The sequence below is a fragment of the Gopherus flavomarginatus genome, chromosome 8, assembly GCF_025201925.1.
Source record: "Gopherus flavomarginatus isolate rGopFla2 chromosome 8, rGopFla2.mat.asm, whole genome shotgun sequence".
NCBI lineage: Eukaryota > Metazoa > Chordata > Testudines > Testudinidae > Gopherus > Gopherus flavomarginatus.
Window position 1 is genome coordinate 13,334,158 of NC_066624.1, and position 26,434 is coordinate 13,360,591.

General features: G+C 42.3%; 1 protein-coding gene across 10 annotated transcripts in view; it reads right to left on the bottom strand.

Annotated features, from left to right (window-relative positions):
* Positions 1 to 26,434, bottom strand: part of KIAA1210 (KIAA1210 ortholog) — a 100,621-nt gene that overhangs the window by 57,607 nt on the left and 16,580 nt on the right. For 4 of the 10 annotated variants that reach the window (XM_050964479.1, XM_050964472.1, XM_050964471.1 and 1 more), the window contains exon 2: positions 23,692 to 23,760. The exons of 1 other annotated variant lie outside the window; for it this stretch is intronic. In XM_050964479.1, the coding sequence (XP_050820436.1) occupies positions 23,692 to 23,738 (47 nt within the window). In that variant the 5' untranslated portion in view covers positions 23,739 to 23,760. Of the gene's footprint in view, positions 1 to 1,308; positions 1,465 to 18,945; positions 19,137 to 21,737; positions 21,778 to 23,691; positions 23,761 to 26,434 lie in introns of those variants that run through there. 5 more of the 10 variants (XM_050964474.1, XM_050964475.1, XM_050964476.1 and 2 more) reach the window with 4 other exon arrangements.

Here is a 26,434-nt window from a genome sequence, read left to right on the forward strand (position 1 = left end):
TTAAAGGCCTTTTCACAAGGATCACAAATAATACAGTATTAATTGCCACCAGAAAGGCTAGATAAGCAGCAAGACGATATTAATATCAATAAAAATTCTCTCTGAGGATCAACAAGGGGTCAAAATTCCCTGACGTCTGAGACAGCGCTTGACTCCATGCCCTACAGAGATCTCTGGAGCAAGGAACAGTTCGTAGAAAAGGCCCTATTCATCACTTTCTTGAGGAGGTTTGCCTGAGTAGAAAGCAGGGCCCAAAGCCACTGAGTTCTTTCTTCCCCCCCCCCCCCCCCCCCCCAGTTTGCATTCCAGAGGCTTTTCCTGACAGAGTTTCTGAAGGATTTCTGCTACCCAACAGTGTCTGAAGCATCACACTCTGCCCTCCTAGCGTGCGTGTATGTAGCACTAATGGAAAGCAGCTGCTGTGCTGAATTCTAGGATTTATTTATTTTTTAAATGTAACAGGAGGAAATGCCTTTCATACAGCCACACAGACTCAGTCTGTAATTGTGTGAAAAGCCAAAGGGATAAGAAGGGGGAAGGGCAAAATGAGACAAAAAACATTCATAAGCTACCCTTCCAAACTAGGTGGAAAAACAAACCGGAGTTAACAACACTGGAACGAGGAACACTAATGCCTTTTTACGTTGTATGATGCAATATCTCCATCAGTTCATTCCCCTTTCTACAGTCATGAGACTCAGGCCCAGATCCTCAAACGTATTGAGGCACCTAACTTCCACCGATTTCAATGCTAGCCTTTCTACACTAAGATTGTGCCAGTTGCAACCGGATTAGCCAAACCTCCTGTGTAATGATCTACAGCATGTTTTCTCCAAAACATTTAGCAGGAAAAAATATCCTGTCCACATAAGTCAGGAAAAGTATGGCAGAACCATATTATAAAGGACTGCAGCACATACAGTTAGGACCTCAGTGTGGACAGGATTTTAGCCAATATTATGGGACAGACAGATCCTTTGCTGTTGTAAAGCAGCATAGATTCAGTGAGCTCAACAGAGCTATACTGTACTGATTTGCACCTTATTAGAAATCGGTCAAAACTTTTTCCCAACACAACCATTCCTCCTTTTTAAACCACCACCAGGAAACTTTTAGGAGACAGTTGGAATGAGGCGGCCCACTCCCAGATGTCTTGTTCTTCCACACTGAACATCCATTATTTTAGGATGGGAATCAGCAGCGTTATCCTGCAACTGCACTGGGAGACTCATGTGCATTGTTGGCCTTGTGTGACCTTTTCAAAGCTTCATGACCCTGAGAAATTTGGGAGTGGTTTGGAAAACATACATTTAAGATCCTTGAGGATGCTGCAGAATGCTGACTTTACCATTTGGAGAGTGGACACATCCAGAAAGCCTTGCTGCCCATGGAGATGTTGCAAGAGGTCAGCAACAGGAAATGTCAAGCCACTATCGCTAAACAGCAGACATTCCTCATGCAAGCGGAGTCAAAATGCAAGAGACTCTGCTATCAGGATGAAACCAACACTGTGACTCTCTCCGTCACTCCACATGCTTAAAAACAAAACAAAAATTATTCAAATAGCTAGGCAATGGGCATGCTGGAACTGCTGTTTACTGTACTAAATATAATCCTTCCACCATTACCTGGTCCTCTCCACCCAAATTGTTTAGCTCCACATCTTGCATCTCATCCTATGTTTAGACCTTAAACTCCTTCGGTCACGGATTGTCTTTTATACAATAGCTTAGTGGATAGAGCACTGGACCGGGACTCAGAAGACATGGGTGCTACTTCCATCTCCGCCGCTGGATACTGGGTGAGCTGCATCATCCTGTGCCTCAGTTTCCCCATCCGTAAAATGGGGATAATGATACCGCAAGCACTTTGAGATCAAAGGATGAAAAGCACTATGTAGGAGCTAGGTATTGTTGCTATAATTACAGTGCCTAGTACAATGGTCTTCCAGCCCAACTGGGGCTTCTTGCATTTTACCACAATACAAGTTATAAATGGAAACAGCAGTAACATTGCTGGTCTACATCCTTGCCACATCTACATGTCTGAGACTCACATTTATCTTACCGAAAGGCCCAACTGATTGTAGGTAACAAAATCGAAAGGACGTGGGCCCAAAAATGAGAGATTCTGGAGTCTTTTTAATAATGAGTTATACTTCATAAACGCTAACAATGGTGAGGAAAATGGACTAAAACAACAATGAACTGAATGCCAGTTTTAAGACATGTGATATTAAGGGTGTGTCTAAACCTTTTTTTAGATCCTCTCCAAAACAGCCAATTACCCCTCAATTGGTAGGTTACAAAGTAGCTGGGGGCGGGGGAAAACCACTTCACATAGATTGAATTTCCCAGGGCAAACTGGAATCCAAGAGGATTTAACACAGATATTTAGTGGTCCAGGAATTCAAAGTGCATGGAGGAAAGTAGATGCTGGCAGAAACTTTCAGAGGTTTAGCTGTGCCATAAGAATTCACTCTAGTAAAAACAGTCAATCCTCTTTAGGTTCTGAGAATGCAAATAATATGCAGGCTTAATAGTCTGCTCTTGGCAGTAAACTCGGGAAATCTCTCTTCATCTGCCATCCCACAATCCAGCTGGTGGTAACATCTACTGCAAGTTCTCGATGTGGCCCATTTTCATGACGTTTTCACTCTGACAGGATTTTGGCAGAGGCCAGAGACCAGCCTCAGGAGGACAGAGACTCTCCAGCCCTCTAATGAATTTAAGCCCTTCCTGGGGAGAGAACCCCCCTCTGATTGGCTGCTTACCCCAACTGCCTTCCTCTTGGGGCTGAGCAACCAATCAGAGCTGCTATTGGAAAAAGCTCTGTCCCACTCCCCTTCGCCTCCGCAGCCTAAAGCCAGTCTCAGAAAAGAGCTAAAGAGCCCAGTGGCTCAGGGTGGTTCTCCTTCCCCATCCCCTCCTGGGGGCAACAGGCACTAGGGGACCACAGCTTCTCCTCCCTCCCTCCCTCAGCAGTACCCAGCCTGGGAAGGAGCGGGGTGGGGGGTGAAGAGCTCCTGGAGCTGGCCCCCAGCCTGGAAGGGTGAGAAGGAACCTCACTGCAGTGCTCCCAGGCCTGGGAGAATGAATAACCTCTGGAGGGGCAGAGAGGGTCAGAATTAATAGGATGGGGGCTCGGTGTGGGAACAGGAACTATTTGGTGATGGGAGGGGAAACTGAGCTCCTTCTGTGGGATCCAAAAATCACCTTGCCCTGTAAATGGCAATGGGATGATGGCCAGTGAGGAAGTTAAAGCAGGAAGGCCACACTTCATACGCACAATGGGACCAGATCCTCAGCAGGAGTAAATCAATAGAACCATTGCTGATTTACACCAGCCAAGAATCCAGCCCCTTGTGTTTTGAAGGTGGAGGAGCACATGACACACTGGAAGAAAACAAGAGTCTGTAGATGGTGCATCAAAGAAAATGCAAAGCAAATATTGGGAGAAGGGGCTGAAGTGACCAACATAGAGAAGGAGAAGTTGAAGAAAAGAAGAATGGAAAATAAATAGCATTAGAAAAAGAAGGGTTAGGGGGAGGCAGAATTATTTAGGGTCTTTGGAGTCAGGCCATGAGCTGCACAGAAGGAATTAAGGAGGAGAGGAGCAAAGATACAATTTGTATTTTTTTAAAAAGCAAGAAGGATTCCACCTGGCGGGTTATTCTTTTGACGATAAGGCTTTTAGTACCATTAATTAGGGCATTATTTAAATACAAATCTAGTAAATTCCCATTGTTAAACAAACACTAGATCTCAGCCGAAGGAAGGAGGACATGCACTTGATCTATGGGGTATTTTTAGAATTACTAAAAGAGCAGAGAGCTGTTTCTTCTCACAGCCCTCTCTTTGATTATTCCTACTCTAAAATGTAAAACCTAAACCACAAAAACATACCAACTCTTATCTGTAGGGAAACAGGAGAAAGTTGTCCCACTTGTTCATCCCAGTAAGAGTCAAACAGAAAGGCAGCTTTTTACCTTCAATTATTTTCCCCTTCTTGATCTACTGGGGGTGCACACAAGATTTAATCCAAACTGCTGATATGAATGGAGGCAGGTATTTTTAATCATGGTGATTACTCAATGAGCTCTGGCTGCATTTTCCTGTTTTTCTTTCATACCCTTGCTAGTGTGAACAAGTCCCCAGAGCCTGACCTGGCCAATGTAAGCCTCACGGAATTAGCTCCAACTGGATTTAAACAAGTGTCTGAGGTCACACACATCCCTATGATGTCAAACACTAAGGCCACGTAGTGGCGATATGGACTAAACTTGGCTATAATGATGGCACATAGCCTGTCATGCCCTGCAAGTGGGTGGAAGTTAATTTTAAGATCAAGCTAATCAAATGGTCTAGTGACTGATCAGTCATGTCAGCCATCCTTTTAGTCTTATCCACTAATTCAAAACCAACCAGACTGAAACAAAACGAGGAATAAGGCTGCATAAAATTTTCTTTGTGTTTTTTGCTTACAAGCAAAAAGACAACCATGTACTTTCATCCGGGGAGATCTGTTTCCTACCAGTGAAAGAAAGTAAGTCTATATAGATGTCTATCTAGGTACATATATAGCCCTTGTCTCACACACTTTCTCTATCTCTGTGGTACTCATACTGACTCAACCCAGAGGACAGCCACTCAGCACAGGCAGGCAAACTCCTTACATAGATTATAATGGCAGATGGACTACTAGAATCATCTCATCTGAGCTTCTGCATAACTCAGGCCACAGAAATGCACCAAGTAATTCCTGTATCAAGCCCAGTAACTTGCGGCTCAAGAAGAGCACATCTTTTAGAAAGTCATTTAAAGGTGCAGTACACAGAAAAGAGAATTGTAACATCTTCCCTGTATTTCCACAGCTACACCCAATGCTATTACTCTGGAGAGGAGTAGCCAGTCAAGAATACTGCTAGCAAATGCCCAAAGCTGAAGGCAGCAAAGGTGTTTGCTGAAACCCATAGTGACACCGCTTCACGACAATAACCAAGCCACTAACTGGAAGGATGCAATAGCTCACAAGACATCTCTATTCATCTATCAAGCAGCCCAGGGGACTCTAGTGGGGGAAGATAGGACCTGTGGGTGGAATGAAAGCATCCCCTGTTCACAGATATCTTGAGTGTGATACAAAGACGTACCCACTTTCTGAATTTCACCTTGTTAACAAACATAACCACAAATCATAACCCTCAGACTTTTTTCCCCTCCATGAGCTTGGCTGTTTCTAGGATTTTTCCCTCCAGGATACCCACCTTTATGCTATACAAGCAACAGCATGAGAACCAGCCAGGACACCCACCCACCCCTCTGAGTTTCTCTCCAGCTCAAAGGAAGATATTTTAACCCTTTTTGTAACAAACAGAAGCAACCTTGTCTGGTTGCCAAAGTGAATCAGCAAAATAACTCCACATCCCAATCAGGTTTCTAGCCACTGACATATTGCTCCAGTTACATAGTTTGATGGTAAACAGAATTACACCAAAGGCAGCATGAGCGTTTTCCTCAGAGCTACATATTTCTCAAAATACATCCCACTTGAATTTGAGTGACTGTGTGACTCAAGTACTCCACAGTTGGACAAGAGTTATACATGCGTTGTCTGGCAAACACATAGCTGCATATTTCTCAGAATGAATAAGCATTAGTGAATTCTTTATGAATAAGAGTCAAAGAGTATGATTCACTTAATTAGCACCAGACTTCTGAAGTTACAAGGCCAAGAGAAACAGCCCCAGCAAAAACTGTAAGTTGGAGCACCCTCTTTGTTCTTTAACCAGTCATGCCAAAGCTAACTCATGGCTTGTCTATACACCAACATTATACTGCTTAAACCAGGGGTTCTCAAACTGGGGGTTGGGACCCCCTCAGAGGGTCGCAAGGTTATTACATGGGGGGTTGAGAGCGGTCAACCTCCACCCCAAACCTCGCTTTGCCTCCAGCATTTATAATGGTGTTAAATATATTAAAAAGTGTTTTTAATTTGTAAGGAGGGGGGTCGCACTCAGAGACTTGCTATGTGAAAGGTGTCACCAGTAAAAAAAGTTTGAGAGCCACTGGCTTAAACTATACTGGCCCTCCACACTAGAGGTTGTATCAGTATAACTATAAGGTTAAAGAAAACCTCCTAACTAGCATAAAAGTTCTGTGTAGATCATGCCTCTGTTTTCTAATCTCTATCATTCTGGAAAAGCTGAAGTGCTGGTGCTGTCCTGATTACAAATATAATAAATCAGCAATCACTGCTTAGAGTTTGTAAATAGCAAAGGCAAAATCAGATAAAACTGTAAGTGACTGTATTTCTGCATGTTTGCATGCTGCTTAGCACAATAAGGCCCTGGTCCACGACTAGGTGCTACCCCAATAACAATGATTAATGAAAATAAAATAAGGTAAGATAAGAGCTGGGAAGAGCCAACAGGCCTGCAATTAATTTGTTTCTAATATTTTATTTAGTAAAGCTCCTTGATTATTGTTTTACCAGGCTTGAAATGTGAACTGGAAGTGATTTGATTCAGGACTGAAAGGTTGTCTAATATCAGATAGAGCTTTGTGCGTCTTCTGCTTAACTATTTTCTTACAACACTCCTTTGAGCACCAACTTTCAGAATTATAGCTTCCCCCATATTATGCCAGGGGGACTGTTTTTCCTTTTCCCCAGTGATAGATTCACTCTGGTATCAGAGAAAGCGGGGTGGCATTTGGCTCTAGGTCTCACTACACCAATTCAGTTAAGTCCTGCCTTTGACGTGCAAATCGGACCTAATAAACATTTTGCTGTAAGCAGCTGTAGCAAGGTTTCAACTTTTAAAGCCAAGTCTAGATCATATGGGAGATTTTAAACTCTTGGGGGCTCTATGTATGACAAGTAAATTACCGGCAAATCTCTCCAGATGGTTGGAAGGTTACAAAGCCAGATACTTTACTTTTGTCTACACTGCAACTGGAGGTGTGCTTGCAGCTCAGGAAGGTGTACCCACAATAGCTTTAATCTAGCTCACACAGCTAAAAATAATAGTGAAGATGTGGCGGTACGGACCCTGGCACAAGCTAGACAAGCCCACTTGGAGCCTTGAATATGTACTCACATTGCTAATCCATGCCACATCATCTTCACTGCTATTTTTAGCTGTGCTAGATAGATTAAAGCTAGTAGGGGTACACCTACTCAAGATGTAAGCATACCTCTGACTGTAGAGTAGATACACCCTTTGAGCAATTCAAGTTTCCCTCTACGAAGATGACACAATAGAAAACTATGATTAAATATTTTCACTTCAGTCTTCTAAAATAACATAAACACAGAACTCACAGTAAGGGTATGGCTACACTTGAAATTTCAAAGTGCTGCAGTGGCAGCGCATTGAAGTGCGAGTGTGGTCGCAGCGCCAGCGCTGGGAGAGAGCTCTCCCAGCGCTGCACGTACTCCACATCCTCTACAGGTGTAGCTTGCAGCGCTGTTTACACTGAGGCTTTACAGTGCTGTATCTTGCAGCGCTCAGGGGGGTGGTTTTTTCACACTGCAGCGCTGTAAAGTGCCAGTGTAGCCATGTGAAATGCTAGAAAGGATGCCACGGTACAGGGAATCACCTTCACATATTTTGGGATTATGTCTACCTGAAAGGGTTCTGTTTGATTTTTAAAAAAATGAGGAAAGAATTATTTCAGTTGCGTGTCCCCCAAATTCCCATTAATTTGCCGTTAGGAAAATGTCCTTACTTGCTGAAATTGAACAATGACAAATACCCATTTAGAAGTTTTGTGACTGCAGCCAATAAATATATCTGCAAAAACAAATACCATCCACAGAAATGAGGGGTAACAGAATAAAAATTAGGAGAGATGGAGTGACTCACTACCTGCATTAGATTAACAACTGAACTTTCTATGGTAATATGATCCAAATGGGATGAAATGACTAAAAGTAAATCAATGATCTAATTTTTTTTAAATGGTATGTTTTGTACCAACTGCAGCTAATCATCTACAGTGCCACAACTCTGCCACTTCCCTTACAGCTACATTTGCTAAAATAAGAACATAAGAATGGCCACATCAGGTCAGACCAACAGTCCATCTAGCCTAGTATCCTGTCTTCTTACAGTGGCCAGTGCACCCATTTAGAGGGAATGAACAAAACAGGGCAATTATCAAGTGATCCCTCCTGGTCGCCCAGTCCCAGCTTCTGGCAGTCAGAGGTTTAGGAACACCTAAGATGTGTCCCCTGACCATCTTGATTAATAGACATTGATGGACCTGTCCTCCATGAACTTGCCTAACTCTTTTTTTAATTCAGTTATACTTTTGGCCTTCACAACATCCCCTGGTAACGATTCCACAGACTGACTGTGCATTGTGTGAAGAAATACTTCCTTACATTTGTTTCAAACCTGCTGCCTATTAATGACATTGGGTGATCCCTGGTACTTGTGCAAAGTGAAGGGGGTACATAACACGTCCCTAGTTACTTTCTCCACACCAGTCATGATTTATAGACCTCTATCATATCGTCCCCCCCTTAGTCGTCTCTTTTGTAAAATGGCCAGTCCCAGTCTTTTTAATCTCTCCTCACATGGAAGGTGTTCCACATCCTAAGAATTTTGCTGCCCTTCTCTGTACTTTTTCCAATTCTAATACACCATTTTTGAGATGGAGGGCTAGAACTGCATGCAGTATTTAAGATGTGGGCATGCCACGGATTTATATAGTGGTATTATGATATTTACTTTCTTATTGTCTACCCCTTTCCTAATGGTTCCTAACATTTTGTTAGCTTTTTTGACTGCCCCTGCACATTGAGTGGATGTTTTCAGTGAACTATCCATGATGACTCCAAGATCTCTTTTTTAAGTGGTAACAGCTAATTTAGACCCCATCATTCTATATATATAGTTGGGATTATGTTTTCCAGTGTGCATTACTTTGCATTTATTAACACTGAATTTCATCTGCCATTTCTTTTCCCAGTCACCCAGTTTTGTGAGTGCCTTTTGTAATTCTTTGCAGTCAGCTTTGGATTTAACTATCTTGAATAGTTTTGTATCATCTGCAAATTTTTCCACTTCACCATTTACCCCCTTTTCCAGATCCTTTATGAATATGTTGAACAGCACTGGTCCCAGTATGGCTCCTTGGGTGACACTGCTATTTACCTATCTCATTCTGAAAACTGACCATTTATTCCTACCCTTTATTTCCTAACTTTTACCTAGTTACTGATCCAGGAAAGGACCTTCCCTCTTACGTAAGTATTAAAAGAGAGTGCATGGGGTAAGACAACAGGGCCTGGTCCTGTAAACACTTATTTACCAGGCATAGTGCTCATTACTGTGAAAATCACAGTAATGAGCACTATGTACTATGTGGTACTATGTACTAGTGGTACAATGCCCACTAGTAATTGTTTGCACAGTCAGGCTCATGATTTGTACTGTCAATAATTCTGTTTCATCTCAGTAACAATGTTTCTTTTTACTGGGGTGAGTATATGCGGCCTGAATTTCTTTATACAGCTCCTCTTCCTAAAAGGCTTCTAGTTTTCAGTACTACAAAACATATAGTTTGTAATGCTAAACATGCTATAATTTAGTTACTTGAATAGTAACGTTCCCTGATGCTCAGTGCAAACTGCTAATTTTCAAAGACAAATATAGTATGTTAGAAGTGACTTGAAATACTTGGCTGAAAGTTCCACACGCCAGCTCAGAAAGTATTTCTATAATATACTACAATTAAGCGCACTTAACTGGTCCACATTTAATGTGGTCACTAAAGATTTCATGGTGCCTTCCAAGAGTACAAGAGTGTGGGTGTTAACCCCCATGTCCTGGCCCAAAATCCAATTTGGGCAAGCATATTTTGCCTTCCTCAATTCTCCTGCACTTTCAGTGGGCTACTGCAGTATTACTCTCAGGGTCCAAAATTGTTGCGAAGGGGTGTTTGTATTATTACCTGGATGCTGCCTTTGCAGAAGACAGCAGAGAAATGGATTAAGAGATTGCTCATAATGGTTTTTAAAGTACTTTGAATCCTTTGGAGGAAAAGTATTATAAGATAATACAACTAGGATGAGAGCCAGTGAAATTGTTTATATATTTTTTTATTTTGAGGGACTTTCATGTTATTTCATTTTATCTATTTATCCATGGGGCTTGTGGTAGTGGTGGGGGGGATCAGGTCCTGCCCCTGGCGGGAGCAGGGGATTGCAGAGCAAGCCTGCCCTGCACTCACCTTGTGGTGGCAGGTCCTGTCCTGCAGGCCTGGGCCAGGCTCTCTGCTCCATGTGTTGCGACCTGGAGTATAGAGTTGCAGTGCTGCTCAGGTCTGGCCTAGCTGGCCCTCCATCCTGATGGCCAAATCTGAGTCAGGGGTGCTGCACTCTTGTACTCCAGGTTGCAATGCCCAGTGTGGGGAACTGAGCCCAGCTCTCTGGAACAGGAGCAGCAGGAGCCACTGCTGCTGAGTAAAGTTTTTCGTTTTATTTTGTGTTATTTCAGATTTGCAAAAACCATAAGGCTCTAACTATGACATTTGGTAAAATTTGTTTCCAGTCTGTGCTAGGGGTTGTGGCATGTTACTGCATCTCATTACCCATTCAAATTAATGTCAGGAAGACCATACAAAGTTCATCAGCATACGTAGTTTAATTCCAGTAAAGAGTATTGCTGGGAACATTGATTGCGAAAGCCCCATTCTGTTCAGTCAGCTGGGCCTTTCTGAGGTTGCCACAGCTGTGCACTGACTCCCTGTGCACAGCTGGGGTCTCTTCAGTGAGACGCATACAACCAATCCTTAGGGCTTTTATATTCAGTGTACTTGGAAATGTTGATGGGGGAGCACTACCTCAGTTAGGCATCCTAGTGGGAAGAGGGTGAAGTGTGTGCGTGTGTGTAGGGAGGTGTAGTACATAGGAATTGGGTAGTATCCCTTTAAATAATTTCTGAGCTCTCTAGTGACACTCTGTATTCCATGCCTGTGTGTGTGTGTAAGTAAAAAAACTAAGCCTTGCATATTGTGTATAGCTAGTGAACAGTTATTTGGACCCCACTGTGCCAATGTGGTTCCTTCATACTACATTTCCTGTGTAAAGAACAGGACTTGCTCAGTCCACACCCTAGATCCTCTCTCTATAGGGAACCCCTCCTCTCTCCCTTACATCTGCACAGAGTCCAAACCCACCAGCCAGCGCAACCCACTTATCCATTTCCCATCCACATCAGCACCTACTTTTGAGGAAACACTTCCTTAAAATGTTCCTCGGGAGTGGACTGTGGCATTCTGTTACTAGGAGCTACTTTTTGTAGTAGAAGAAGACACTACATAAATAACAGCAAAAATGATCTTTAAAGTATATTTTTAAAATAATGAATAAAATTAACGAGCCAGATTCTAACAATAGCAATAAGTCACTGCACTTCTCAGCTACTGATGACAAGGCACTTCTTTGGTGCTTGAAAGCATGAGATTCTAACAGTGCTCCTCAGCCATAAACCAACAGCATAATAATACACACTGTGGGTGAAATCCTGGCCCCATAGAAGTCAGTGGCTAAGCCACCATTGACTTCCATGGGGCAGGGGTTTCACCCTTTGTTGTTGGAGTTCATGCTAATGTAACGCTGACAGACCCCGGTCATCGGCGGGCGGGTCTGAACCTGGGACCTCTGAAGCTTAGTGCATGAGCCTCCACTGCATGAGCAAAATATGGCTGGTAGCTAAGGCTGTAGAGAAAACTCATTAATCTTCCTCTTAGTGGTCTCATTGGCACTCAATGGGACACAGCACCACATCCAGCAGGTGTGTGGGTTACACTAACAAGGAACTCAGAGCCATGGAAGATGAGTCCAGGCACAAAGTTTTCATGGAGCCCGGTGAACCCAGGCATCTGGGTTTCACACAGGAATAATGGGAGCCAACTATTCAGGATTGTCTTTATTTTAAAAGAAGTTCTCTGTCCTGCGGTGTAAAAAGACCCTAACGGCTTAATATATTATGGTGAATATTTGCAATAAATGGCTGCTGTCTCCCCTTCCCTGATTGTCAAGAGTTTCCATTCCCTGACCCTGACCTTGGGCCCCAGCCATGCTGCTTTCCAGCAAGGTGCTGGCTGTTGGGCTTAATTGCCAGCTGCAATCACACTTTTTTGAACCAGTTTCACAGTTCATTTCTGGTGGGAATCTGCACATTTTTACCTTTTGAACTCTCAGACTGCTGAACTCAGCAGAATGGGTGTTTTCCCTGCAAGCTCTAATTCTTGCTGGCCAGCTCTGCAGAGAGAATGAAGCTACTTGAGTTACATCAAGACTTTTAAGAGACAGGCTTTGGCAGCAAGAGTATTCTTTTACAAACTCTTTTGAGCCATAATGTATTAGCTGACCTAATACTTCATTGTTAGAACTGCTGCGAGCAATTGATTTTTACCAAGTAGGTCTCTTAGATTACTAAAATCTGCTTGGATTATGTGGCAGCCGGCCAGTCACAGTATCATGTGAGTGTGTAGTAAACCACAGTGACTCAGGGAGGGGTGCACACTCTTAGCTTTCTTTGCAAACATTAGTAATTAGTAATGCTGGGCACTGTTCAGCAGTAAATCCCTATCCAGATAAAGCTAATTACCTGACATTTCCTCTGGTTGCAGTTGAAAACTGCCACATCATATGGATATTCAGGAGGCGAAATCCTAACCCTGCTGAAGTCAAGTGTCAAAATTCCCATTGTCTAAGGCCTTTCCGCATGGTGAGTTATGGCTTGGCAAGCCAGGGTGTGAATCTGCAGCGCACCAGCTCGCGTGCAGCAACATTCTGTATAGACACTGCTACAGGGCTGTGAGAGTGTCGACACGGGACATTACTGTGCAGCAGGTTTGCACCCTGGTTTCCTGCTCAGTAACTCAGAGTGTAGACCTGGCCTTAGTTACGGGAGTCTCTTGGGGACGCTCTAGGGGCTACAGTCCTGCTTTGAATAGCTGCAGTGCTGTGTACTGCAGCTCCCAAGTCATTCCTCTCCCCTCTGCCCCTCTACACCATGTACTCCAGGACTTGCAAGGGGATCCTCAGGAGGCTCTCTACCACAGCGCCTGCCCTTGGAGAATCCTTCCAGATACAGATCCAGGCCTTTCAGGGCCTCTTTATGCTGCTCTGGCCCTAATTCCCAACATGAAGGTGTCAGAACAGGAGTGAGGAGTCCACCTGGAGTTTGTAAGATCAGGAGCAGGACCCCAAACAAAATTGATACTTTAGATCTATGCATGGCTTAATTCCAGTGAAGTAAACTGAGTTACGCCAGGAATGAATCTGGCCCATTGCCTTCCACAGTGCCTGGCTTGATTACTGCAGCAGTATCAATGTGAAGGTTTACATTTAGGGAAGCTGTTTGCCATGGCTCAGGAGTTACCTGCATGAAAACAAATATTAAAGTTCCATACATCTTGTTCATTGGCTTGCTTTACTCAAAGCAAATTCCTCGTCATGTACATTGACAAAACTGCAGAGCTCTATTTCACGTACATTTACAAATTTCCAAAACTGACACATCATGTGAACTAAAAATTTGGGAAAAAAGTTCCTAAGAGTCCCGTCATACAAGCACTGTGTGTCCTTGGGTTTGGCCTCAAAAACATAAGAGGCCTCTGACTCAATGTCAAGCTCATTACTATGGATTTCACACTGGCTTTTCAGATATAGCACTCAGCAATAAAAGATTTTAACCGGCCACCATTTTCTTCCTCTCTCGCTGTGCAACCTCATTACGGTATTATATGCACTCAATAAGATGATAACAAAGATAGTCCATCAGAATCCAGACTATCCAGATATATGTTGGGACAATAACACCGCGGGGCACAGACTATCCAATAAGTTCCTGGACTGCATTGCAGACAACTTTTTATTTCAGAAAGTTGAAAAAGCTACTAGGGGGGAAGTTGTTCTAGACTTGATTTTAACAAATAGGGAGGAACTTGTTGAGAATTTGAAAGTAGAAGGAAGCTTGGGTGAAAGTGATCATGAAATCATAGAATTTGCAATTCTAAGTAAGGGTAGAAGGGAGTACAGCAGAATAGAGACAATGGATTTCAGGAAGGCGGATTTTGGTAAGCTCAGAGAGCTGATAGGCAAGGTCCCATGGGAATTAAGACTGAGGGGAAAAACAACTGAGGAAAGTTGGCAGTTTTTCAAAGGGACGCTATTAAGGGCCCAAAAGCAAGTTATTCCAATGGTTAGGAAAGATAGAAAATGTGGCAAAAGACCACCTTGGCTTACCCTTGAGATCTTGCGTGACCTACAAAATAAAAAGGCGTCATATAAAAAATGGAAACTAGGGCAGATCACGAAGGATGAATATAGGCAAATAACACAGGAATGCAGAGGCAAGATTAGAAAAGCAAAGGCACAAAATGAACTCAAACTAGCTATGGGAATAAAGGGAAACAAGAAGACTTTTTATCAATACATTCGAAGCAAGAGGAAGACTAAGGACAGGGTAGGCCCACTGCTCAGTGAGGAGGGGGTAACAGTAACGGGAGACTTGGAAATGGCAGAGATGCTTAATGACTTCTTTGTTTCGGTCTTCACTGAGAAGTCTGAAGGAATGTCTAGTATAGTGAATGCTTACGGGAAGAGGGTAGATTTAGAAGAGAAAATAAGCAAAGAGCAAGTAAAAAATCACTTAGAAAAGTTAGATGCCTGCAAGTCACCAGGGCCTGATGAAATGCATCCTAGAATACTGAAGGAGTTAATAGAAGAGGTATCTGAGCCTCTAGCTATTATCTTTGGGAAATCATGGGAGACGGGGGAGATTCCAGAAGACTGGAAGGGGGCAAATATAGTGCCCATCTATAAAAAGGGAAAGAAAAACAACCCAGGAAACTACAGACCAGTTAGTTTAACTTCTGTGCCAGGGAAGATAATGGAGCAGGTAATCAAAGAAATCATCTGCAAACACTTGGAAGGTGGTAAGGTGATAGGGAATAGCCAGCATGGATTTGTAAAGAACAAATCATGTCAAACTAATCTGATAACATTCTTTGATAGGATAACGAGCCTTGTGGATAAGGGAGAAGCGGTGGATGTGATATATCTAGACTTCAGTAAGGCATTTGATACAGTCTCGCATGATATTCTTATAGATAAGCTAGGAAAGTACAATTTAGATGGGGCTACTATAAGGTGGGTGCATAACTGGCTGGATAACCGTACTCAGAGAGTAGTTGTTAATGGCTCCCAATCCTGCTGGAAAGGTATAACAAGTGGGGTTCCACAGGGTTCTGTTTTGGGACCGGTTCTGTTCAATATCTTCATCAACGATTTAGATGTTGGCATAGAAAGTACGCTTATTAAGTTTGCAGATGATACCAAACTGGGAGGGATTGCAACTGCTTTGGAGGACAGGGTCAAAATTCAAAATGATCTGGACAAGTTGGAGAAATGGTCTGAGGTAAACAGGATGAAGTTCAATAAAGATAAATGCAAAGTGCTCCACTTGGGAAGGAACAATCAGTTTCACACATACAGAATGGGAGGAGACTGTCTAGGAAGGAGTATGGCAGAAAGAGATCTAGGGGTCATAGTGGACCACAAGCTTAATATGAGTCAACAGTGTGATACTGTTGCAAAAAAAGCAAACGTGATTCTGGGATGCATTAACAGGTGTGTTGTAAACAAGACACGAGAAGTCATTCTTCCGCTTTACTCTGCGCTGGTTAGGCCCCAACTGGAGTATTGTGTCCAGTTCTGGGCACCGCATTTCAAGAAAGATGTGGAGAAATTGGAGAGGGTCCAGAGAAGAGCAACAAGAATGATTAAAGGTCTTGAGAACATGACCTATGAAGGAAGGCTGAAGGAATTGGGTTTGTTTAGTTTGGAAAAGAGAAGACTGAGAGGGGACATGATAGCAGTTTTCAGGTATCTAAAAGGGTGTCATCAGGAGGAGGGAGAAAACTTGTTCACCTTAGCCTCCAATGATAGAACAAGAAGCAATGGGCTTAAACTGCAGCAAGGGAGATTTAGGTTGGACATTAGGAAAAAGTTCCTAACTGTCAGGGTAGTTAAACACTGGAATAGATTGCCTAGGGAAGTTGTGGAATCTCCATCTCTGGAGATATTTAAGAGTAGGTTAGATAAATGTCTATCAGGGATGGTCTAGACAGTATTTGGTCCTGCCATGAGGGCAGGGGACTGGACTCGATGACCTCTCGAGGTCCCTTCCAGTCCTAGAGTCTATGAGTCTATGAGTCTATGAGAATGCATTCAGGAATAGTCATGGCTCTAGGAGTCTTTATAATCAGGGCAACACATCAGCAATTCTAGCATGATTCAGTGAACAGGGCAATGCTCTGGGCCCCATGAGACCCCAGTTCTGTTCCCAGTTCTGCGCTCTTAGGCAAGATACTTACCTCTGTCTCTATTTCTGCATCCACTCTTCATCTAGCCTATTCAGCTTGTAAACTCTTCAGGGCAGGAACTATCTGTTTCTCTCTGTGTTTGTACAACACCTCACACTATGGGATTCCAGGGGGCTATTGTGCTGCAGTGAAATTAAACAAGAATCATCTCAATAGATCATTCCACCGCTAATGAGATGCCGGGATATCTCCAGTTGTGTTTTTTTATAAATTTGTCTCTGTCAGCATGATTCAAAAATCCTCTTATGATGATAAAGAGACCTGGAGAAGATAAGATATTGGTTCACCTGGTTCCAGCTAGGCCACACAGGCTACACAGCTTTAGAGTGGTTCCAGAAAGTTACCTTTAATTAGCTCTTCTCCCAGCTGGAGGTAACAAGATGGTAGAATTCTGAATACATAATGGTCATTCTTCATCGTAGATACTCTGACAGCATTTTACCATCCCAATAGAAATACATACACACGTATTGGTGCTTCAGTCTAACTACTGGGGAAGGAAGTGCAGTAACTGTGCAAGTCACTGCACTGGGACAGATGTAAATAAGCACAGAACTGGAGGTAGAGCAGTAAAGACTATAGACTATTCCAGTCTTAATCTACACAGAGATAAACTATTCCACAATTGCTATTCCAGCATAACTCCCAGTGTAGACATTCTGTTCCAGAACAGAGTGACATTTATTCTGGAGTAGAGCGTCCGCACGGAGGACACATGGGGAGCAATATATATTGTTCCTAGCAGCAATAGCTATCTGCTCAATTGCCCCATGTAGACAAGCCCTTAAAGTCAAATTCCTAACAAACCACATAAAAACTTAATCTTGTGCTCCAAACTGTATCACAGTGGGGTTTTGTAAATACTAGTTTTAATTGGCAATAGGTAAGATCAAAGTAGAATATGAATATCAAAAGTGAAGGTCGCAAAGTGCTAATAATTGCACTAATCCACCCAGGAACTGATCACAAGACTAAGATGACAGCTCATGAAATGGAGTCGAAACATAAACCCAGTGCAGCACCCAAAATAAAGAAAATCAGGATTTTTTAAGGAAACAAATGCAAACAGTCTGTTACTCCACATTACAAAGATAGAGATTCAATGGGAAACATGCAGACATAATCAAAATCTATTTCACTGAAGCCTCATCTGGCTACAAGATCCATTTTTGCCTCAGCCACACTGGATGCTGAATGATTCCTAAGAAAAACATTTGAGCAGAAATGAAACAAATATCACTGGCTATCCTAAGTATGGGGCATGGTGTTTTAATAATGGAAGTAAACAATTATATTAGCCATGAAAAATCAGATTTTCTTGGCTTCTTAACTGAAGACAACATGAGGTGGCTCTCTCACAAATGCAAGTGGAAACATCTATCTCCTCACCAAGTCTCCCTCTTAGCTTATTTTGTTAGCTATGGACACATTCTCTCTCTTTGTGTGGGTATTACTTTCTCTTCTAAATATTTAAAACCTTTTTATAGATTGTGGCTGAGATATTCAGAGGCGCCTAAGGGAGTTAAAATCCAATGGAAACCCTCGCTGAAATACAATGGAGTTGGGTGCCCTTTGAATTTCTGAATCTCCATCAAAGGAATCAGTGCAACAGGCTCCTGGGAGGAAGAGGGTGAAATCCTGGCCTCATTGAAGTCAATGGGAGGTTACCCATTAGTAGGATTTCACTCACATATTTAACAGTGCTGCATGACAGAAGGATCATGAGTTCTTATCTTAAGCTTCAAGATGTAACTGTTAGCTTTTTACTGCTATTTTCCTTCCAGTGTATCTTGTACTGTATTACAAGCATAGCGCTCTCTACAGTCTGCTCACTTGAAGTATCAGTCTCAGAACCACTGCTCAGCTTTTACAACAGAATATTTTGTTCCATTCCTTAGCAGGGATAGTATCAATGGAAAAACCAGGTGTCTTCATAAATCTCTAAAGCACAAACATAATCATGTCGTGTTTAGTTTCAGTCTCCCTTCACAGCTGACCCCACAGACCGTAACAGTATAGAAACCAAAATTATATATTTTAAATAAAATCAAGGACAATTGGACAATGGAGAGCAAAAATGAAAAACACTTTCAGCCTTTGTGTTCAAAAGCTGTGCACATGAATTTCTAAAGTAGCATCTAATGCTATGACTCTAGCTGAATTAATACAGCTCTTTGAAACTAGTGTGCATTTTTCTCTGTTTCTTATTGTTAGTCATGATTGTACAACCAATTTAGGTAATCTGGAAGAAAGATTTTTTTCTTCTTTCAGTGTAATTGGACAAAAATCTTTTTCAGGATAGTAAGTGTTTACAGCTACATTTAGTCCACTAAAGAAAAAATATTTCCAATTCTCATTAGTCTAATATAGCAGTCATAACAGCTATTCAGCACTTTGTTATTAAGGTTGAGAGCATGGATATTTTATTCGGTGCTATAGTTCTTATGCAGTATATCAGAGACAGAATTTTAAAGTATCCACTAGAATCAACTAACTTTAGAAAAGGTAGAGGGGAAAGGGTTAGAACGTCACTTACTTTTTACTTTTCAGGCAATTGTAGAATCCAGCCATGGTCCTTCAAGTGAGATATGTTTAATTCATACTCACGTGTGGATGCCAGCACAAAGGTTCTGCAGCTTAGAATCCTGCTCCCCAAATGCCCACACACATACACAAGAAAGCCAGCACGCCGATGCAATTACTAGCCAGATAAAGTTCCTGATCTGAGGCCCACAGTCTCTGCTGAACTGGGTCCAAGGAGGGTTGTGCTTGTTCCATAAATGGTTATGAAATGTTAACTCCCCCTTTTCCTGTCTCTCTCCAACTTTTGGTAACCACAGCATCCTAAGTGAAAAATACCATATGTTGTTTGACTCTGTCTCCCTACAGGGCTAATAAGGGACTGGGTTGTAATTAGGATGTGAAGAAGCCCTGAGGAGATAACAGTGGTTTTTATCAGAGAAAGGCAGACAGAAAACAGTGTCAAGAGCTTTGAAACAGCAATAATATTAAAAAAAAAAAAAAGAAAGCCACTTTCCAGCAGTTATGAAGCAGGGGATCCTTTCAGACACGCCATTTATACTGCAAAAACAGGCATTATGCTGCCTCAGTATAAAACATCTCTATTCCAAAAGGCTGCTTTGTGCACTACCATGATGATGAAATCCCATTCAACTACTGTAAACTCACCCCAAAACTTTACTTTTGCATATTAACAGAATTTGCTTGGAGTTTAAAGCATCTAACCAACCCATTAGAAAAGGATTACCTAACAATGTCCTTTTAAGACAGTCGTATTTGTACTGGATCTCTCCACTACTACGCTACATTGTGCTAAAAAGAAAAGAAATGTACAATTTATACTTATCACCACTGGTTTGCGTTTGCGGGGTCACTAATCAACTGACACTACAAAGAGAGGTAACAAAAGTATTAATATTCTCATTTTCCCCAGTATTCAAACTGGGAAGCTGAAATGCAGAGGTTAAGCGACTTGCCCAAACTCAGACACAGTAGGCGTGTCGGTAACAGAGCTGGAATATAGAACTCCAGAGTTCACTATTCCCAGGCCTGTGCTCAGACTAAATCTCTCTGTCTCTAAAACTTTCAGAAGTTTTTTGATTACGGAAGTCACTGTATAGATGCAAAATGCAGTACTAACTGTGATCATGTGATCCAGAAAGATGTCTTGCTTTCTGTCCCATCTGCATTATATTAGAGCAGGGGTAGGCAACCTATTGCATGGGTGCCGAAGGCAGCACACAAGCTGATTTTCAGTGGCACTCACAATGCCCAGGTCCTGGCCACCAGTCCAGGGGGGTCTGCATTTTACTTTAAATTTTAAATGAAGCTTCTTAAACATTTTGAAAACCTTATTTACTTTACATACAACAACAGTTTAGTTATATAGTGTAGACTTATAGAAAGAGACCTTCTACAAACATTAAAATGTATTGGCACACAAAACCTTAAATTAGAGTGAATAAATGAAGACTCGGCACATCACCTCTGAAAGGTTGCCAACCCCTGTATTAGAGAGACCTATTTTATTGGGTTCCAAGTTTCTATCTTTCCGCAAGGCTGACTGTAGAACAGTATTGCCCAAAGCGGTCTACACGGATTCTGTTAGATCTGTCAGCAGCCTTAGGTACCACTGACCATGAGACTCAATTGCAGACACTAGCAGGGTGAATTAAGCTGCTCTTGCGTGGCTCTATTCCTGTCTTTCTGAGAGAACCCAAAGGGTAGCTGTGGACAATTGCTCCTCTGCTCTGGGACCCACAGGGATCCATACTGCCACCTCTTTTGCTCCATGTGGTTGCTAGGGTGGTTACATAGGCTGCAGCATGCTGACAACGTTCAGTTCGATGTCTCCATCATACCTGACCCAGCCAGAGCAATTAATTTAACTATCCAGTGCTTGGATTAATTTGGGATTTGGATGAGAGCTGGCTGGCTGTGATTCAGCCCTGGCAAGACTCAGATGTTGCTGGGCTATGAGAAGCAAGTGGAAGAGAGGGCAGAAGTTATATCCCTACCCCTCACTAAAGGAGTGTGTCCACCATTAGTAAGACAGGGGCACAGCTGGAGCGTGCCGATGGGTCTTGGGCTTGACATGGAGCCCAGGTGGTGGTTGTGGCAACCACCACTTTCCCCGCCATCTGTGCATGGCAAAACAAGTACGACCATCTCTTCCAGTGTGGGCCTTGCCTTGATTACCCATACCTTTGTCACCTCACATATAGACTAGTGTATTGTGATCTATACAGAAGTATACCTTAGGACCACTCAGAACCTGCAGCTGGTGCAGAATGCAGCAGCCTGCTTAATAGGTGGAGTTGTGTGTTGGAAACACATTAGGCCAGTGCTACATGATCTGCACTAGCTCCCAATAAGATTCCAGTTGGAATTTAGATAGTTGGTTTTTAGCTATAAAGCTCTAAACTGTGACTGTCTAAGACCTGGATGCTTGAGAGACACTTCTCTCCCAGCTTCCATACTGACGCAGTGGAGATCAGCAGGACTGCTCAAGCTGGAGCTCTATCAGTATAAATGACGGCCTTCTCTCTGATTGGTCCTCAGTTTTGGAACACATTCCCTCCATCACTTCCCCACATTTGTTAACTTTTCAGGCACAACTCAAAGCCTGTCTTTTTCTCTCTTCCCCAGTGCTTCTGAGGAGGAAGGGGCTGAGGTAGATATATTCATGAGCAGTCCTTTATTTATGTCGTGATTTTAATTTCTGGGATAGATACCTCGAGCAGAGGAAAGGCCCTAGAGTGTCCATGTTAGAAACCTGAAGATATAAATAAACAAATTGCAACCTACCAAGTCCTAAAACATAGCCAAGGGTCATCCTCCTCCGTCACTGTAGGAGGAAGACAAAGTTTAGTTATGACTACCTTTTATTGCCAGAGAACTCAAACAACAAGCAGTTTCATCCATCAGGGATGAGACAGGTTCAAGCAGATAAATGCATACAGCTACCCTATTTCCGACATTAAATAGTATTTAGATTTATATGTAAATTAGGCAGGTCTCTCAGAGTCTTGAAAAGTTGCTAATATTCCCTCCATTTGCTAAGATTGGGTGCACCCAGATGTTGATGAAAGAGCAGGTGAAGAGAGATCAAAGGGCAAGTATAGCCTAAGCATATCACCTCCTAAAATTCCCATGCTTGGGGAATCTCAGCAGTCAGCCGCAGAACAAAGGAGAAAGTCTGGATCGGTTAAAGTCAATGGGAGTTTTGTCATTAATTTCAGCAGAGCTAGGATTTCAACCTCAAAATAATGGACATAAAGGGTGATGTTTGTGACAAGTCACCACAACAACAACCATGTGTGGGCTAAATTCCACCCTGAGTTATGCTTGCCCTATGCCAATGAAGTTCACAGGAGTGTTTCTGAGGGCAGAACTGGGTAAGATATGACAACCTTTGCATGGTGCATATTTTTATCAGAAGAGCAATGCTGATGACTCTTGCAATTATATCACAAATCTCACGATAGATGATGTTTTTCCTAAAGACCCAGGTCCTTGAGTCATAGGATTAGGAGAGAATCTTTGTTTTGTCCTTTTAATTTATTACAATAAATTAGTAGCCCTCATGGTTGCACAGAAAAGATTTAAAATACAACTAAAGGTTCAAAAGCCAGAAAGCAAATAAAGAAAGGCACATTTATTTTTTTCCTCACTTGTGATTTTTAGAGCACTGATTTGTGGTGTTTGCTTGAGGGTAGCAGTGCTGTAAGACAGGATTCCCCTAAGCATTTTCCTTGAAAATAGTGCCAGGCAAGAATAGATCTAGGATGGACCAGTCTCTTTGGAAAGGGTAAACACTGAAGTGGAGAGAAGCAAAATTGATTATGACACAGGGAGACGGGGAGACGGACACACCCTCAAATTTAAGAGAGCTGACAAATATACCCAGATTGGAAGTCCATTAGGATAGGGGCCATGGGCCCAATATCCCACTCTGTCAAGTATCAGAGGGGTAGCCATGTTAGTCTGGATTTGTAAAAGCAGCGAAGAGTCCTGTGGCACCTTATAGACTAATAGACATATTAGTCTATAAGGTGCCAAAGGATTCTTTGCTGCTTTTACAGATCCCACTCTGTTACACCAGTTTAATGATGGTGCAACTCCACTGAATGGATTTAGGAATCAAACCCCATATCTTCATTCTCTGTAAAGCACCATGCACCAAGTAAAGGGTATATATGCATGTATCCCATGACCGACTCGATCACAGGGGCATAGTTTCCTGGCGGTGCCCATCTTTTCTCCGGGACAAAGGCATTGTATACAAATGTTAAACAATAATAATAATAATAATAATAAACGAACATACATTAATATATATATCTCCAAATCATAAAATCACACACACACATAAAATCTATTTACAAGAACAGGGAAAGATGCTACCTACAGCAGAATTCAGTATTATTCGTAACAGAATTGAAAATCAAACCCAAGCTCAGCAGATGGAAGCTTCCAGTCGTTGGGAGGATGCTAAGAAACAGAATGTACACACACACACACAATACCACTTACATTTGTAACCTAATGAGTTCTATTGTACTGAATTAGTGCATTTGTCAAGATGACTCCATGTTGAACTCCTAGTTCAAACAAACAAGAGTTGGCTAGAGACAGAGAGTCTCCACCCAGCATAGAAAGTCAACTGAAAGAATGCTGGAATCAAAACTCCGGCTATTGAGTAGCAACCACCCAAAAAGGAATTCCCAGAGATTACTATGAAACTTTATGACTCGTTTACCCTATGGAGCCTTGGAAGTAGGATCTGGTCCGAAATCTGTCTGGCATTCAGTTCTGGAGAGGCTGCCAACTGCAATATTTATAAGAAGAAAAGAAGGAAACTCCATCAGAAATTTGAATTGCAGTTCAAAAAAAAGTGACAAAACACAGCGGCAGGGCCCAACTCTGTTCCTAGTGATCTCAACAGCAAAAGCCCATTCATTTAGTAGGTACAGAATTGGGCCGATAATCCTCAGTGGATCAGACTCTTCATTAATATGAAGTACATTCCCTCTCACGTTTCCTCCCAAGATGTGAGCTTTTCCCCCAGGAAAATATGTGTTTCTATACTTTTGTTGTTGCCTTGAAGTTACTTATTTTAATACAAAAATCTGCATTTGCTGGTTTTTATTTAAGCAAAATATAGTCCAGTTTCCAAAAGGTGACATTTTATATTCATATATGGATCAATGTCGTAAAACCCTTTTCTTTTCTTTAAACAGTACTCACTACTTACTGCTATTATTCGTTATCATTTGTACTGAGTAGCACCTAGAGACCCCCATATTAAATTTTTCAGCTGTTGATATGAAAGCGCTTTACAAATGCTGGTAAACATCATCATTCCTATTCTAAAATGAGGAAACTGAGGCACAGAGAGGTTAAGTTACTTGCCGAAGGCCACATGGCAAGGCAGTGGCAGAGCTGAGGTTAGACCACTTGACTTATTGTTGGGTACCCTACCAATGGATCACTCACCCTCCAATAATTAAGCAAGTCTTAATACACATCTGGGGGACACACAAAATCTCAGCGCTTGGCCACATGAGAGCACTGTACTAGCCAAAAGACAGCAGCATGCAGATCTTTGCAGTGCTGACAGGGTCTATGAAAGCTGGCGGGGCAGTGGGGAGGTGCCCAGTTTTAGGATTAAGACTCAAATCTGCATTTCCCCAAGGTTTGGGGGTTGGGTTTAGCTGCAGTGTTCCAACCCAGGTTCATTTTAACTCCACTCGACTCTGAACTACCTTGGCTTTGCTGACTCAAGTATAACCCTTCCCCTCCCATCATCTCAAGGTAGTTCGCGTGCACTGTGCTTAATTAAAGTAACAACTGACATGGCTCACATTCGCTGCTGCTGCTCCTCTCTGGCCTAACACCAAAGCATCACTCTGAGCTGGTGCTGAGCTGAGACAGTCACTGGGCACCCACATCTATCAGTGCATTGTTTCCCTGCATGTGAAAGCAGAGCAAGTTGCTGTGTCACAGCTCATTTAAAGAAAGGTGCTACCTCAGCACGGGGGAGCATCATTGGGGAATCAAAGGTAAAGTTTACTCAGGAATTTCTTAACTTCTGCACTAACCCACAGGGAATGAGGCGTGTCCAGGCAGAGCCCAGTTACTCACTAGGCCATCTTTCTCATCTGGGATTATAGAGAAACGTCTTGTATTAAAAAGTAACGTCTGAAATCAGAGATTTTTTCCAGACATCTGTACACAGTAGTGTATACACAGCAGAAGCCTCTTAGAAGTCAGAGATCACACAGCAATAGGAAATGCAGTAGGGGAACCCAAAAAGAGCTAGACGCACTGGCATAGTTCCACAGTCACCTCCCACCCAGTGCATCCGCCTAAGCTCTACAGCAGGAGTTAGAAGCTGCAAATACAGCCAAGAATCAGAAATATGTTTCACATCCAACTTAAGTACTGCAGTTTTAGCAGTGCCGGGCAACCAAGTCTCTATTGAACCAGAATTAAAAAAAAAAATCCTTCACATCATTAGAACTTTAAAAAAAAAAAAAATTCCACAAGAAGATACCATATTCCAAACACAGCTGGGCCACAACCATGTTTCACACCCATTTTAAACATTGGTTTTTTGTTTTTTGGGTTTTTTTAGGGGGAGGGAGCGGGCTTCCTGGTACAGAGGGCCAAAATGTCACGTGAATTTTACATTGAGCAATTCTGGGGGAGGAATAGAAATCTTATAACAAACCGGCATTCATCCTTGGGGCTTAACATTTCTGCTTTTAAGTATATTTTAGGATCTCTGGAATGGCTTCTCATTAAAAGGGCAGACTTTTGGTCTCTCTCATTTTTAGCCTTAACCTCTCTTCTGCAAAGATCTGTGCAGGGTTTGATTGCTATAGGTACCTATACAGTCCTTGGGGTGAACATTCTTTGTGACCTAGTTCTCTCTCCCCCCTTGCATTTCCAATCCCAGCCCCCCCACCCCCGGGGTCAAGAAAAATAAAGAAATCATATTGTGACTTTTTTTCTTTAAGTTAAGTTTTTCTGTTGTGAGAATACAGCAGCAAAAATATTAGCATCAATATATATGAAAACTATATGCATTTCTAATGTCTGCATCACTATAGTTGAGCACCAAGCAACATTTCACACTTCTATAGCACCTTCCAGCTAAGGATCTCAAAGTGCTTTATAAACTTCAGATAATTTAGCTCTATACCATCACTTTTTAGAGATCTGCAAAATGAAGCACAATGGCTTGATTTTCAAAGGTGTTGAACATCTACTGTTTCCGTCAACTTCAACATCTCTGAAAAATCATAAGTGACTTGCCAATGCGGCATTTATGGAAGAGCAAGGTCTTTCTTGAATCCAAGTCCCCTAACTTCTCATCCTGTACCTTAACCATAAGGCAATCCAGACTCCATTAATTGAGTATTATCATATCTTCTACTCGCAGAAGGGAGATCCTCCTTATACTCAGGCAGGATTTCACCATGCTCTTGGTCTTACCA